Raw genomic sequence first — 14,531 nt, 5'->3', positions numbered from 1 at the left:
TGGTTTTCAATTTTTCCTGTTATTTGAGGGGGGAGGAAGTATGAGTGTGAGGGCAGCTTGTTGTTCTCGGTGTCGGATGTGGGAGGTCCTGGAGTCTCCCAGCCTCCCGGACGTCCACATCTGTGCCAGGTGTGCCGAGATGCAGCTCCTAAGGGACCGCGTTAGGGAACTGGAGCTGCAGCTCGATGACCTTCGTCTGGTCAGGGAAGGTGAGGAGTTACAGGCAGGTGGTCACACCGAGGCCACGGGAGGAAGACAAGTGGGTCATGGTTAGGAAGGGGAAGGGGAAGGGTCAGGTACTAGAGAGTACCCCAGTAGCTGTGCCCCTTGACAATATGTACTCCTGTTTGAGTACTGCTGGGGGGGGGGGGGGACAGCTTACCTGGGGGAAGCAACAGTGGCTGTGCCTTTGGCACAGAGTCCGGCCCTGTAGCTCAGAAGGGTAGGGAAAGGAAGAGGTGGGCAGTAGTAATAGGGGACTCAAGAGTTAGGGGGTCAGATAGACGATTCTGTGGATGCAGTCAGGAGACCCGGATGGTAGCTTGCCTCCCTGGTGCCAGGGTCCGGGATGTTTCTGATCGCGTCCAAGATATCCTGAAGTGGGAGGGTGAGGAGCCAGAGGTCATGGTACATTTAGGTACCAATAACATAGGTAGGAAAAGGGAAGAGGTCCTGAAAGGAGAATATAGGGCGTTAAGAAGGGAGTTGAGAAGAAGGACCGCAAAGGTAGTAATCTCGGAATTACTGCCTGTGCCATGTGACAGTGAGAGTAGAAATGGAATATGGTGGAGGATGAATGCGTGGCTGAGGGATTGGAGTAGGGGACAGGGATTCAAGTTTTTCGATCGTTGGGACTTCTTTTGGCACAGGTGTGACCTGTACAAAAGGACGGGTTGCACTTGAATCCTAGGGGGACCAATATCCTGGCGGGGAGATTTGCGAAGGCTACTGAGAAGACCTTGAACTAGAATGGTTGGGGGGTGGGAATCAAATTGAAGAGACTAGGAGAGAGGAGGTTAGTTCACAAATAGAGAAAGCTAGTAGACAGTCTGTGAGGGAGGATAGGCAGGGGACAGAGAATGGGAGCACTCAGACCGAAGATGCAGGGGAGAAGGAAGAAAAAGATAACAAAGTTGGTGGCTCCATTAGGAATAAACAGAGAGTAAGAGGTGGAGAGTTTCTTAAATGCATCTATTTTAATGCTAGGAGCATTGTAAGAAAAGTGGATGAGTTTAGAGCATGGATTAATACCTGGAAATATGATGTTGTAGCTATTAGTGAAACATAATTGCAGGAGGGGTGTGATTGGCAACTAAATATTCCTGGATTTCGTTGCTTCAGGTGTGATAGAATCGGAGGGGCAAGAGGGGGAGGTGTTACATTGCTTGTCAGAGAAAATATAACAGCGGTGCTTTGGAAGGATAGATTAGAGGACTCGTCTAGGGAGGCTATTTGGGTGGAATTGAGGAATGGGAAAGGTGTAGTGATGCTTATAGGGGTGTATTATAGACCACCTAATGGGGAGCGAGAATTGGAGGAGCAAATTTGTAAGGAGGTAGCAGATATTTGTAGTAAGCACAAGGTTGTGATCGTGGGAGATTTTAATTTTCCACACATTGACTGGGAAGCCCATTCTGTAAAAGGGCTGGATGGTTTGGAGTTTGTAAAATGTGTGCAAGATAGTTTTTTGCAGCAATACATAGAGGTACCAGCTAGAGAAGGGGCAGTGTTGGATCTCCTGTTAGGGAATGAGATAGGGCAGGTGACAGAGGTATGTGCTGGGGAGCAGTTCAGGTCCAGTGATTACAATGCCATTAGTTTCAATATAATTATGGAGAAGGATAGGTCTGGACCCAGGGTTGAGATTTTTGATTGGAAAAAGGCTAACTTTGAGGAGATGCGAAAGGATTTAGAAAGAGTGGATTGGGACAATTTGTTTTATGGGAAGGATGTAATAGAGAAATGGAGGTCATTTAAAGGTGAAACTTTGAGGGTACAGAATCTCTAAGTTCCTGTTCGGTTGAAAGGAAAGGTTAAAAGTTTGAGAGAGCCATGGTTTTCAAGGGATATTGGAAACTTTGTTCAGAAAAAGAGGGGGATCTACAATAAATGCAGGCAGCTTGGAGTAAATGAGGGGCTCGAGGAATATAAAGAATATAAAAAGAATCTTAAAAAAGAAATTAGAAAAGCTAAAAGAAGATATGAGTCTGCTTTGGCAAGTAGGGTGAAAATAAATCCAAAGGGTTTCGACAGTTATATTAATAGCAAAAGGATAGTGAGGGATAAAATTGGTCCCCTAGAGAATCAGAGTGGACGGCTATGTGCGGAGCCAAAGGAGATAGGGGAGATTTTGAACAATTTCTTTTCTTCGGTATTCACTAAGGAGAAGGATATTGAATTGTGTATAAGGTAAGGGAAACAAGAAGGGGAGTTATGGGAAGTATGATGATTAAAGAAGAGGAAATACTGGCGCTTTTAAGGAATATAAAAGTGGATAAGTCTCCGGGTCCTGACAGGATATTCCCTCGGACTTGAGGGAAGTTAGTGGGGAAATAGCAGGGGCTCTGACAGAAATATTTCAAATGTCATTAGAAACGGGGATGGTGCCGGAGGATTGGCGTATTGCTCATGTTCCATTGTTTAAAAAGGGTTCTAAGAGTAAACCTAGCAATGTGAGTTTGAGGTCAGTGGTGGGTAAGTTGATGGAAAGTATTCTTAGAGATAGTATATATAATTATCTGGATAGACAGGGTCTGATTAAGAACAGTCAACATAGATTTGTGCGTGGAAGGTCATGTTTGACAAATCTTATTGAATTTTTTGATGAGGTTACTAGGAAAGTTGACGAGGGTAAAGCGGTGGATGTTGTCTATATGGACTTCAGTAAGGCCTTTGACAAGGTTCCACACGGAAGGTTAGTTAGGAAGGTTCAATCGTTAGGTATTAATATCAAAGTAGTGAAATGGATTCAGCAGTGGCTGGATGGGAGACGCTAGAGAGTGGTGGTGGATAACTGTGTGTCAGATTGGAGGACGCTGTCCAGTGGTGTGCCTCAGGGATCTGTACTGGGTCCAATGTTGTTTGTCATATATATTAATGACCTGGATGATAGTAGGTGGAGTTGTGGATGATGAAATAGGTTTTCAAAGCTTGCAGAGAGATTTAGACCACTTAGAAGAATGGGCTGATAGATGGCAGTTGGAGTTTAATGCTGATAAAGTGAGGTGCTACATTTTGGTAGGACTAATCAAAATAGGACATAAATGGTAAATGGTAGGGCATTGAAGAATGCTGTAGGACAGAGGGATCTAGGAATAATGGTGCATAGTTCCCTGAAGGTGGAATCTCATGTGGATAGGGTGGTGAAGAAAGCTTTTGGTATGCTGGTATAATCAGAGTATTGAGTATAGGAGTTGAGATGTAATGTTGAAATTGTATAAGGCATTGGTAAGGCCAGATTTGGAGTATTGTGTACAGTTCTGGTCACTGAATTATAGGAAAGATGTCAATAAAATTGAGAGAGTACAGAGGAGATTTACTAGAATGTTGCCTGGGTTTCATCTCCTAAGTTACAGAGAAAGGTTGAACAAGTTGGGTCTTTATTCTTTGGAGCGTAGAAGGTTGAGGGGGGACTTGATAGAGGTATTTAAAATTATGAGGGGGATAGATAGAGTTGATGTGGATGGGCTTTTTCCATTGAGAGTGGGGGAGATTCAAACAAGAGGACATGAGTTGAGAGTTAAAGGGCAAAAGTTTAGGGGTAACATGAGAGGGAACTTCTTTACTCAGAGAGTGGTAGCTGTGTGGAATGAGCTTCCAGCAGAAGTGGTTGAGGCAAGTTCGATGTTGTCGTTTAAAGTTAAATTGGACAGCTATATGGACAGGAAAGGAATAGAGGGTTATGGGGTGAGTGCAGGTCGGTGGGACTAGGTGAGAGTAAGAGTTCGGCATGGACTAAAAGGGCCGAGTTGGCCTGTTTCCATGCTGTAATTGTTATATGGTTATATGGTTTATTCAGAACTTCCTGGACCCAATAAAGTGGTCATTGATTATATGTTCATGGTCTGCTGCTGGTAGCCCATGCACTTCAAGATTTGATATGTTGTGCTTACAGACATGCTCTTTTGCACACCATTGTTGTAATTCATGGTTATTTGAGTTACTATCGCCTTCCTGTCAGCTTGAACCAGTTTGGCCATTCTCCTCAGACCGCTCTCATTAACAAGTCTCGTTTGTTCACAGAACTGCTGCTCCCTGGATATATTTATTTTTCACACAATTTGCTTTAAAAACTCTAAAGACTGCTGTGCGTGAAAATCCCAGAAGTCAGTAGTTTCTGAGATACTCAAACCACCTTCTCTGGCACCAACAATCACATTTCTTTCCCATTCTGAACAACAGCTGAACTTCTTGAGCATGTCTGCAAGCTTTATGCATTCAGTTGCTGCTACATGATTGGCTGATCAGATATTTGCATTAACAAGTCGGTGTGCGGGTGTACCAAAAAAAAGTGGCCACTCAGTGCAGAAGTAAATGTCCATTTCTCTAATTATATTGTATTTTTTTAAAAATAAAACCAGGGAAAACACAAAAAGCATAAAGAAATGCATTCAGCTGAGTCTTATCCTTTCCATTTTAGTGATCTACACTAATCCTATTTCGTTGTACTTATCCTCATGTCGTCTTAGGCTGTTCCTTTCAAATGCACATTGATTGGTTTCCCTCTGCACATCTTCCAAATAGTTGTATTGCTTTTATATTCAGCTACTGTAGCTGAAAGTCAAAATCTTTTCAGGCTTATTCACTTTCCTATATGAAATCACCTCCCAATCTGATTATCTGGAGCTCCCAATCAATCTGTTTCCTTTATTAAGAAGTTTCCCATTTTCTTTGTTCTTCTTAAAATATGTTTTTCTGCCTGTCTTTTAAACTCTCTTTCCCCTCCCCATCTGGCTACATCTGCCCATCATTCCTCTCTTATCTAATTCCATTTTTCACCTACCAGCCCCCATTCCATCCCTCACTCTCACCTCTTTATAATTGACTATCCTACTTCTCTTCTTTAGGTTCTAATGCTGGGTCCTAACCTGAAATGTTAACCGTTGGGCCTCAAGCATTTTTTTTGCTCCAGTTTTTAGCATCTGTAGTCACCAATCATATGGTCATCTGCATAAAATCTTTGTCCTAGAACCTGAAAATGTGGCTGATTCGATTGTAATCTCAACTCTTGATTTCCTGTCTACCCATGGAAACCTTTCAGTTCCTTGATTATCAAGAGTTTTTAATTTTGCCTTAAAATATTCAAACGATCTTTCCTCTGTTCTTTGAGATAGAGTTCCAAAAGTTCACAGCCTTCTACCCTCTCAGCAAAAAAAAAAGCCTCATCTCTAATTTAAACAGTAACCATTAATTCCAGGCTTGTACAAACAGAAATTTCCTTTGCTCATCCATCCTTGGGATTAATCGATGAATTCAGGAACACTCTGTCCAGCTGCCTGTTCTCCACAAGGACCACAGTGGTGCAAGAAGCCAGCTCAAACCATGTCATTGAGGAAAATTAAAGAATATTAAATATTGATCCTGTCAGCAACGCACTCAAATGAACAAAAAATAATTTGGTGATCAAGTTCCTTGTTCCTCATACTGAAGACTTCGTAAATGCTTTGCTTAGAAATTCACTCCTGTTTGATGATACTAAAGCTTCCAAGTAAGAACTGAATTTCATTGGCAGACCAGAGTGTGCTGCTGATTCTGTGCAACACATTAGGTGTTGCTGATCGGGAATACATTTCTGGCATGTATGTTTGCCTCAGAAACTTTGGGTGTGTTATACTGGTTAGATCTCATGAAAGATGGGATGGCAGGGTAGCCTAGTGGTTAGCACAATAACTTACAGTACAGGCGACCTGGGTTCAGTTCCCACTGCTGGCTATAAGGAGTTTGTACGTTCTCCCCGTGACTGTGTGGGTTTCCTCCGGGTGCTCTAGTTTCCTCCCACAGTCCAAAGACCTACCGGTTGATAGGTTAATTGGTCATTATAAATTGTCCCATGATTAGGCTAGGATTAAATTGGAGATTGTTAGGTGGCACAGCTCGAAGTGCTGGAAGGGCCTTTTCTGTGCTGTATCTCAATAAATTAATTAATTAAATTAAACACGCTTTTAGTGATTTTTACGTTAGCCATGTATGCATGTTGAAACAAGTGGTCACTTGGTCATGTGAATGGTTTTGTCAACTTTTTTAAGGAAACGAAACCACATTAAGATTTTACTTTTAGTTTGTCCTTCCTGTGTTCCACTAAGTTTTTTTTCTGTTGGTAAAAGACAGTAATTTACTTTAGACTCTTGTGTTCTTGATTGTTTCTTTTAACTGCAACTGGTTAAAGAAATATATGATGTAGATGTAATTTGTGTAGGAGAATAAGTGATTTGGATTTAATAATTGCTCTAGTGTTTTGCTCTTTATCCTTCTGCAATATTTTTATCTGGGTCATATATGTAATTTGAAATGAAAATCAGCAGTTCAAGGCATAACACTAATTCCATCTTCTTAAAGCAAATTTGTACAAAGGTTCTTATTTTAACTTTGGCCCAATAATAGGGGTAAAATCATTGTGAGGACAAAATGCATTTCTCTTACCCTCTCAGGACAAAACTACTCTGGGTAATCTACAACAGTGTCATTACTTTCACATTTTCATTTTATTCATTTAGAAAAATTCATCTTGTACCATTTCTGATTTAAGACATAGGACCAAAATTAGGGCGTTCTGTCCATTGAGTCTGCTCCACCATTCCATCATGGCTGATTTATTATCCCCCTCAACCCCATGCTCCTGCCTGCTCCCTGTAATCTTTGACACCCTGATTAATCAAGACCCTATCAACTTCCACTTTAAATATACCCAAATGACTCAGCCTCCACACCTCACCTGTGGGAACAAATTTCACAGATTCACTATCCTCTAGCTAAAGAAATTCCTCTTCATCTCTGTTCTTGAGGGACATCCCTGTATTCTGAGGCTATTCCCTCTGGTCCTAGACTCCCCCACTATAGGGAAGGTTTTATCCATGATCTGCACAGCAACTGCCAAATTCAAGTAGAGTATGATCAATTTCACTTTTTTCAACAAGTGTGTATTGATAACACCTCACTTCCCAGATCAATAATATGCTAACGTATTGAAAACCTTTGGAAACCACTGTCAATATAGCATCAGGTTCAGACTCTGAACACAGCTTTCCCATATTTTCCCAATAAATCTGTCTCTATTTTTAACATTAATTTCATTGTGCTACACCTTTTACAAAGTTCCATAGAGTTATGTTCTACAAAGCATGCAGAACACAATCAGACTTCCAAATGCAAGCTTTGAAACCAAGCTTTGTCAGTAATAAACAGAAAATGTTGGAAAAACTCAGCAGGTCAGGTAAGATCTGTGAAGAGAGGAACAAAGTTAATTTCTGAAGTAAATAATCTTTTATCAGTTCTGATGAAAGGTCATCAACTTGGAATATTAACGATCACTTTCACAGCACTTTGTTTTTGCACTTCTTTTTATCAGGGATTATCTACATTTTACAGTTGTGTAGGATCAGAAGTGAGATTTATATTGGGCTTTGGGATATGATTTGGAATGTATATTTTTAAAGAAGTGTTTTACTTTTCTCGAGGTAGTCAAGATGTCACGGGTGATGTCTATTACTTTAATTTTGTATCGGGCCAATCTACCTGGGACCATCCATGCGATGAACAATACAGAAAGCTGGTTTCTATGGAACGTGAAAAGCAACACGCTCTAGGTGAAAGCAAAAAGAAAGAAAAGAAAAAGAAGAAAGAGAAAAAAGGGAAAAAAGAGAAAGATGCACTTAAATCTGCAGTAAGTTTAATTCTTGAAGCAAAATCCAAAGCTATTAGAATCCTATCTTTCTTGTCTTGATGTTTTTTTCAAGCTTACTTTTCATCTCTGAGGCACCAATTCTTTATGGATATCAGCTCAGTTCTGCTGGTTGTCTTCTTGAATAAATGCACATAGATTTCAAATTGAACAAGAGCAAGTTATTTACCAGGTTCTTATGTCATCCACCATTCAGGCTTATTGAGTCTTATTTTGGAATAGGATGGCTGCTGGTTGGTATTGCCTCACCCTTTCTTTCAGCTAGGGAAGAGCACACAGGCCAGTTGTAACCTGGCATTAATTGATGTGATGGGTAAATACCAGCATTAACCAGTTGGGCAGATTATACACTACTCTTTTATACTGTTCCTGTGTACATGAATCTTGTTGCTATGGCTTAGCTTCTTATTGTACAAGGTGACTGAGGAACCAAACATGTTCTTTCTTAAACAAGAGAAAATCTGCAGATGCTGGAAATCCAAGCAACACACACAAAATGCTGGAGGAACTCAGCAGGTCAGGTAGCATCTATTCTCTGTCTGGCCTTCTGAGTTCCTCCAACACTTTGTGTGTGATGTTCTTAAAGTTCTTTTGATGCACCAAAGACTTGTTCAATTGCAATCTCACATGTAGCAGCACTATTTAAATTAATTACTTTGTATCATTGTATAGCAATCCTTTTCGGCCTTTACTGCAACTCTTCGAACCACTGTTTTCAGTTCAAGCAGTAGTCACAAGGAATATTTTAGGATTAAATGAAATGTTTAATTTCTGCAAGAAATACAGTACTGTGCAAATGTCGTAGGCACCCTAGCTATAAACTGTATCTATACCTAAGACTTTTGCACAGTACTGTAAATTTAATTAACATGCAAGTTCATCTCGATTTTAGTTTTATTGAAGAAATATTGCAAGATATAAATGTTATCATACCATTTGGGATAAATGCTTCTTTGTATTGAGAAAAAAAGGCATGTTGTGCCTTGTTGCATTTACTTTGTACATAATGTGTTAAAATATTATCTTAAAATTTAAACTAGTGTTGAATTGTAAGTGCTTGAAAACAAGATCTTTTAAATGGAAAACTTGCATTCAGAAAGGAAAGCTGAAACGATGACTTATGAATGGGAAAATAAAAATAATCTCTTAGGAGTAAGATTCTAACATTAATGATATTAAGATAGTATGGGTAGTTTTTTTCATTTCTTTTTGTTTCACCTTATCTCTGTTTATGTGCTTTAATTGTGTACGTTTCAAATGCAGAACATGTAATAGCATGGTTGGTTCAGGTTCTGCAACAATATGGGAGGCAAGGCATAGGGCAAAATCACCTCACTACAACAAAGTAATTCCATAAAAAAGACCATAGTGTGGACATTGTAGTATTGATCCCAGATGAGACACCAAGTATTTTAACTGCTTCTCTAGGTAGATCTCACATTGTCTTCAAGTTTTTTTTAATCCTTTGTTTAAGGAAGCCAGTTAGAAACAGGAGTGCTCCCTTTATTGTAGCATAGCTAGCTCCTCTTATGATCTACTTCATCACTTTACAAGTCTTGAGTGTTTGCATAATACTCACAATGAAGATACCAATTATATGATGGCATCTTTGAAGTCAATGCAGTTCAGTAAACATAGAGCTGGCAATTTCCCAAGTAATCTACAACCTCTGGAAAGAGAAAGCAGTCATCGAAAAATATTTTCAAATGTTGAAAAAAATTCTAGGAAAAACTCCATCTTATGGTTAAAGATTTAGAGCTAGTGATCAGTATAGGCTAGAAGAAGCCAGGATAGTTGTTGAGGTTGGTAGATGCTGGAGCTTATCTGAATCCAATTTGGATAGACTGGGCTTAGGACATCTAACAAATAAAGAACCAAGGAAGCCAATAGAATCTAAAACTGCTGAGCTGCTACCGTCTGACAACAAAAGAATTTCATTTGCACTTGAGGAGTAGGTAATTGCATTCAATGACACAGAAAATAAGAAATGTCCAATTGAAAATTTTCAGGAAGGTAATTCAGTTGAGAATAATCAGCCAACTGATAAGATGCCACAAAGTAATATAGAAGAAAACCAGCTTGCTGAAAATTTGCCAGAGGAGTGCGGTGAAGGGTCTGTAGAAGTGCCAGTTTGTGATACAGACAATTTATTTTGCCTTTGTGCTTCTAATCAAATGATGTCAAATGCTGCCTTTGAGAAGCAGAAAATTATGACAAAGGTGCAACCTTATCAATGCAACCTTAATATGGTAATGTGTGAGCCACCCTAGATACCAAAGCCGTAGAAAAATGAACAAAACATGGAACTATTTGAAAATATGGGAGCAATAAATGTCTTTCCTAAACCATTTAGCCACTTTGATGAAACTTTAACTGCAGGAAGACCTTATGATAAAGAAGACAACATTAAGAGAATAGTGGGCAATCTTAATAATTCTCAGGCAGGTATCAGTGAAGCAGTTAGCAAAAAGGTTACTAAGAAAAGGAAAGTGATCTCTCTTAACCAGATTAATGCTGTAAGTTATTTGAAGTCAAAGAAAGATAGGGAAGGTGTGTGTGATGTTCTTGAACAGAATGAAGACTTTAAGTCAGAAAATAAAGTCTCATCATAGATGATGATATGTTTATAACCTTCATATTGATCAAAGCTTGAACCATTTAGATAAAGAAACTGATTGCTCACCCTCTTCATGTTCCTCACTAAATCAAAATCTTTTCACTGCTACAACAACTTGTTGCAAAGTCCATCTGGCAAGAAATGCAAGGAATCATCCTATTCTGTGGACCAGAGATTTTACCAAGAAATACTCAAAAAGGTTAAAGCAAACAGAGAATTTAAAGCAGCATTTTCTAAAGGTGCAGAGCAAGTAACGAAAATGAGGAAAGGGCAAGCACCTAAGAAGCAAGCTGAAGATGCAGCTGATTGGTTTTATTCATACATTTACAATGATGAGTTTCTTCCTATTCTTTTAGCTACCTCACACTATGAAGAGGAAGTTATTAGAATAGATCATGGAGTACCGAGATCAAATGGATGACCTATATGAAGCAATTGAAATTTTGGGATCTAAAGAGAGGTCCTTCCAGAGCCCACAAGTTTACCAACATACTGGACATTTTGTCCAAGCATAAGACCATAAGACAAGACCGTAAAACAAGACCATAAGACAAAGGAGCAGAAATCAGCCATTCAGCCTATCGAGTCTGCTCCGCCATTTTATTATGAGCTGATCCATTCTCCTATTTAGTCCCACTCGCCTGCCTTCTCACCATAACCTTTGATGCCCTGGCTACTCAGATATCAATCTCTGCCTTAAATACACCCAATGACTTGGCCTCCACTGCCGCCCGTGGCAACAAATTCCAAGCATTAGCAGAACAAGAAGAATCTGATAGGGATGCTGATCAAGTGGTGTGTAATAACACTAAATGGAATCTTAGAACTGAGGAGCAACACAAATGGGTAATGGAAAAGCAGAACAAACTAAGTAAAATGGTTCCTGACTAAAAATAGTATAGAGTTCAGATGGTGACAAGAGGGCGTACTGGAGTGCGATATACCAGTTAGTTGGGTGGTGCTGCAACAGCAACCTTATACTCGACGTCAGTAAGACTAAATAGTTGATTTGTGGACTTCAGAAAGGGTAAAAAAGAGGGAACACAAACCAATCCTCATAGAGGGATCAGAAGTGGAGAGAGTGGGCAATTTCAATTTCCTGGGTATCAATATCTGAGGACCTAACCTGGTCGCAATATATTGATGCACCTATAAAGAAGGCAAGACAGCAGCTACATTTCATTTGGAGTTTGAGGAGATTTGGTTTGTCACCTAAAACACTCAAAAACTTCTACAGATATACCGGGGAGAGCATTCTGACTGGCTACATCACCATCTGGTATGTATGGGGGGGAGGGGAGTGCCTACCGCACAAGATTGAAGTAAGTTTTAGAAAATTGTAAAGTTAGTTAGCTCCATCATGGGTGCTAGCCTCAGTAGTATCCAAAACATCTTCAAGGAGCAGTGCCTCAGGAAGGCAGCATCCATTATTAAGGACTTCCATCACCCAGGACATGCCCTTTTCTCACTGTTACCATCAGGTAGGAGGTACAGAAGCCTGAAGGCACACACTCAGTGATTTAGAAACAGCTTCTTCCCCTCTGCTATCTGATTTGTAAATAGATATTGAACCCATGAACACGACTTCACTACTTGTTTAAATTTCTGTTTTTGCATGACTTATTTTAACTTAACTATTTAATATACATGTATATAATTACTGTCATTCAGTATTTTTCCATATTTATCATGTATTGCATTGTACAGCTGCCGCAAAGTTAATAAATTGCATGATATATGCCAGTGATAATAAACATGATTCTGAGATGTTGAATTATAAAGTAAGGTTTTCCTGGATATTAGGCAGCAGAGAAGTATGCAGTGATGGAAGTCCTTCACCACTTAATGCAGTTGGACATAGTGAAACAAATGTATTTTGAAAAGTTACTAGCATGATTTTTCTTAAGGTTTTAGTTATGCAAAAGTAGGTATTTTAATTCTTGTCATTGATAGTATCAGCCTTACAGTTATGTTCTAACCATATAACAATTACAGCACGGAAACAGGCTACCCCGGCCCTTCTAGTCCATGCCGAACTCTTACTCTCACCTAGTCCCACTGACCTGCACTCAGCCCATAACCCTCCATTCCTTTCCTGTCCATATAGCTATCCAATTTAACTTTAAATGACAACATCGAACCTGCCTCAACCACTTCTGCTGGAAGCTCGTTCCACACAGCTACCACTCTCTGAGTAAAGAAGATTCCCCTAATGTTACCCCTAAACTTTTGCCCTTTAACTCTCAACTCATGTCCTCTTGTTTGAATCTCCCCTACTCTCAATGGAAAAAGCCTATCCACGTCAACTCCATCCCTCTCATAATTTTAAATACCTCTATCAAGTCCCCCCTCAACCTTCTACGTTCCAAGGAATAAAGACCCAACTTGTTCAACCTTTCTCTGTAACTTAGGAGATGAAACCCAGGTAACACGTACATGGATTGCAAGCAGCTACAAACAGGAATGCAAGACCATGAAACTTCCCCAGGCATTTGATGAAATAATTCATTTTTCAATGAAATACACCATTTTTAAATGAAATACACCATTTTTATGCATGTTTATTTACCTGAAGTTTGTTCTGATGCCAGACACGAATGAGCACATTGTTCCTAACTCAATACATTTGTGTTAGTTAATATTTACTTCTTACTTTGCTTAATCTTCTCTTTTTTTTTGTCCTTGGTGATATTAGGACTCCATACTGACTTCTCAACACTGTATTTGATTTCAAATTCCTATCTCATTGAGTGATTAATTAACACTTTAAAACAAAACTGGAATTCAGCAATAGGATTTCCACATTAAATTTAAACTAAACCAAGTAATTTGGCAAAGGATCCGTCTAATAAAGCTTACTCAACATTAGAACCATAAGCATTCTTATTTACCCTAGATTTTGGATGCCAGTAATCTGCAAATCTGATATTAAACAATCTTATTGACTTCCTTGAATCTCCATACTGCTGTGAAACTAGGTTGGTAGACCTTTTTTTGATCTTTGGCATTATAAATCTTCCAGGATATGTTGGCTAAGAGAAATGTGACCACTGTTGTGTTGCCAACAGTGATTGCATTTCCCTTTTTGCCTCCATGCTAGCAATTTTGTCAGGTCTTCCATGATTTAACTTGGCAGTTCTATATATCAAAGCAAAACAGCCTAACTTAAGGAAACATTGTAAAGAACATGAAATTTGGAGATTTTGAGGTTTCTGTGAGCGGAATTTATAAAATCAGAATAGGAATCAGATTTACTAGTACCAGCATATGTTGTGAAATTTGCTGACTTTGTGGCAGCAGTACAATGCAACACATAAATATAGAAAGAAAATCTGACTTACAGTAGGGGTGTGTGTGTGTGTGTATATATATATATATATATATAAAACATAGAATAGTACAGCCTTCGGCCCATATCGTTGTGCCGACACTCAAACCCTGCCTCCCATATACCCCCCCCCACCTTAAATTCCTCCATATACCTGTCTAGTAGTCTCTTAAACTTCACTAGTGTATCTGCCTCCACCACTGACTCAGGCAGTGCATTCCACGCACCAACCACTCTGAGTAAAAAACCTTCCTCTAATATCCCCCTTGAACTTCCCACCCCTTACCTTAAAGCCATGTCCTCTTGTATTGAGCAGTGGTGCCCCGGGGAAGAGGCACTGGCTATCCACTCTATCTATTCCTCTTAATATCTTGTATACATCTATCATGTCTCCTCTCATCCTCCTCCTCTCCAAAGAGTAAAGCCCTAGCTCCCTTAATCTCTGATCATAATCCATACTCTCTAAACCAGGCAGCATCTGGGTAAATCTCCTCTGTACCCTTGCCAATGCTTCCACATCCTTCCTATAGTGAGGTGACCAGAACTGGACACAGCTAACACCCCATAAGCTTTCTTAACTACCCTATCTACCTGTGAGGCAACTTTCAGGGATCTGTGGACATGTACCCCGAGATCCTTCTGCTCCTGCACACTACCAAGTATCCTGCCATTTACCTTGTACTCTGCCT

General features: G+C 39.7%; 1 protein-coding gene across 6 annotated transcripts in view; it reads left to right on the top strand.

Moving 5' to 3' along the window:
- LOC140212743 (centrosomal protein of 164 kDa-like) overlaps positions 1-14,531 on the top strand; it is a 309,604-nt gene that overhangs the window by 67,740 nt on the left and 227,333 nt on the right. For 5 of the 6 annotated variants that reach the window (XM_072283890.1, XM_072283891.1, XM_072283893.1 and 2 more), the window contains exon 4: positions 7,678-7,879. In XM_072283890.1, the coding sequence (XP_072139991.1) occupies positions 7,678-7,879 (202 nt within the window). Of the gene's footprint in view, positions 1-7,673; positions 7,880-14,531 lie in introns of all 6 variants that reach the window. The other variant, XM_072283892.1, reaches the window with a different exon arrangement.

This window comes from Mobula birostris, chromosome 20, assembly GCF_030028105.1.
Source record: "Mobula birostris isolate sMobBir1 chromosome 20, sMobBir1.hap1, whole genome shotgun sequence".
In the NCBI taxonomy this organism is placed as follows: Eukaryota; Metazoa; Chordata; class Chondrichthyes; order Myliobatiformes; family Myliobatidae; genus Mobula; species Mobula birostris.
The sequence above is the reverse complement of the archived record's forward strand: the minus strand, read 5'-3'. Positions and strand labels throughout refer to the sequence as shown.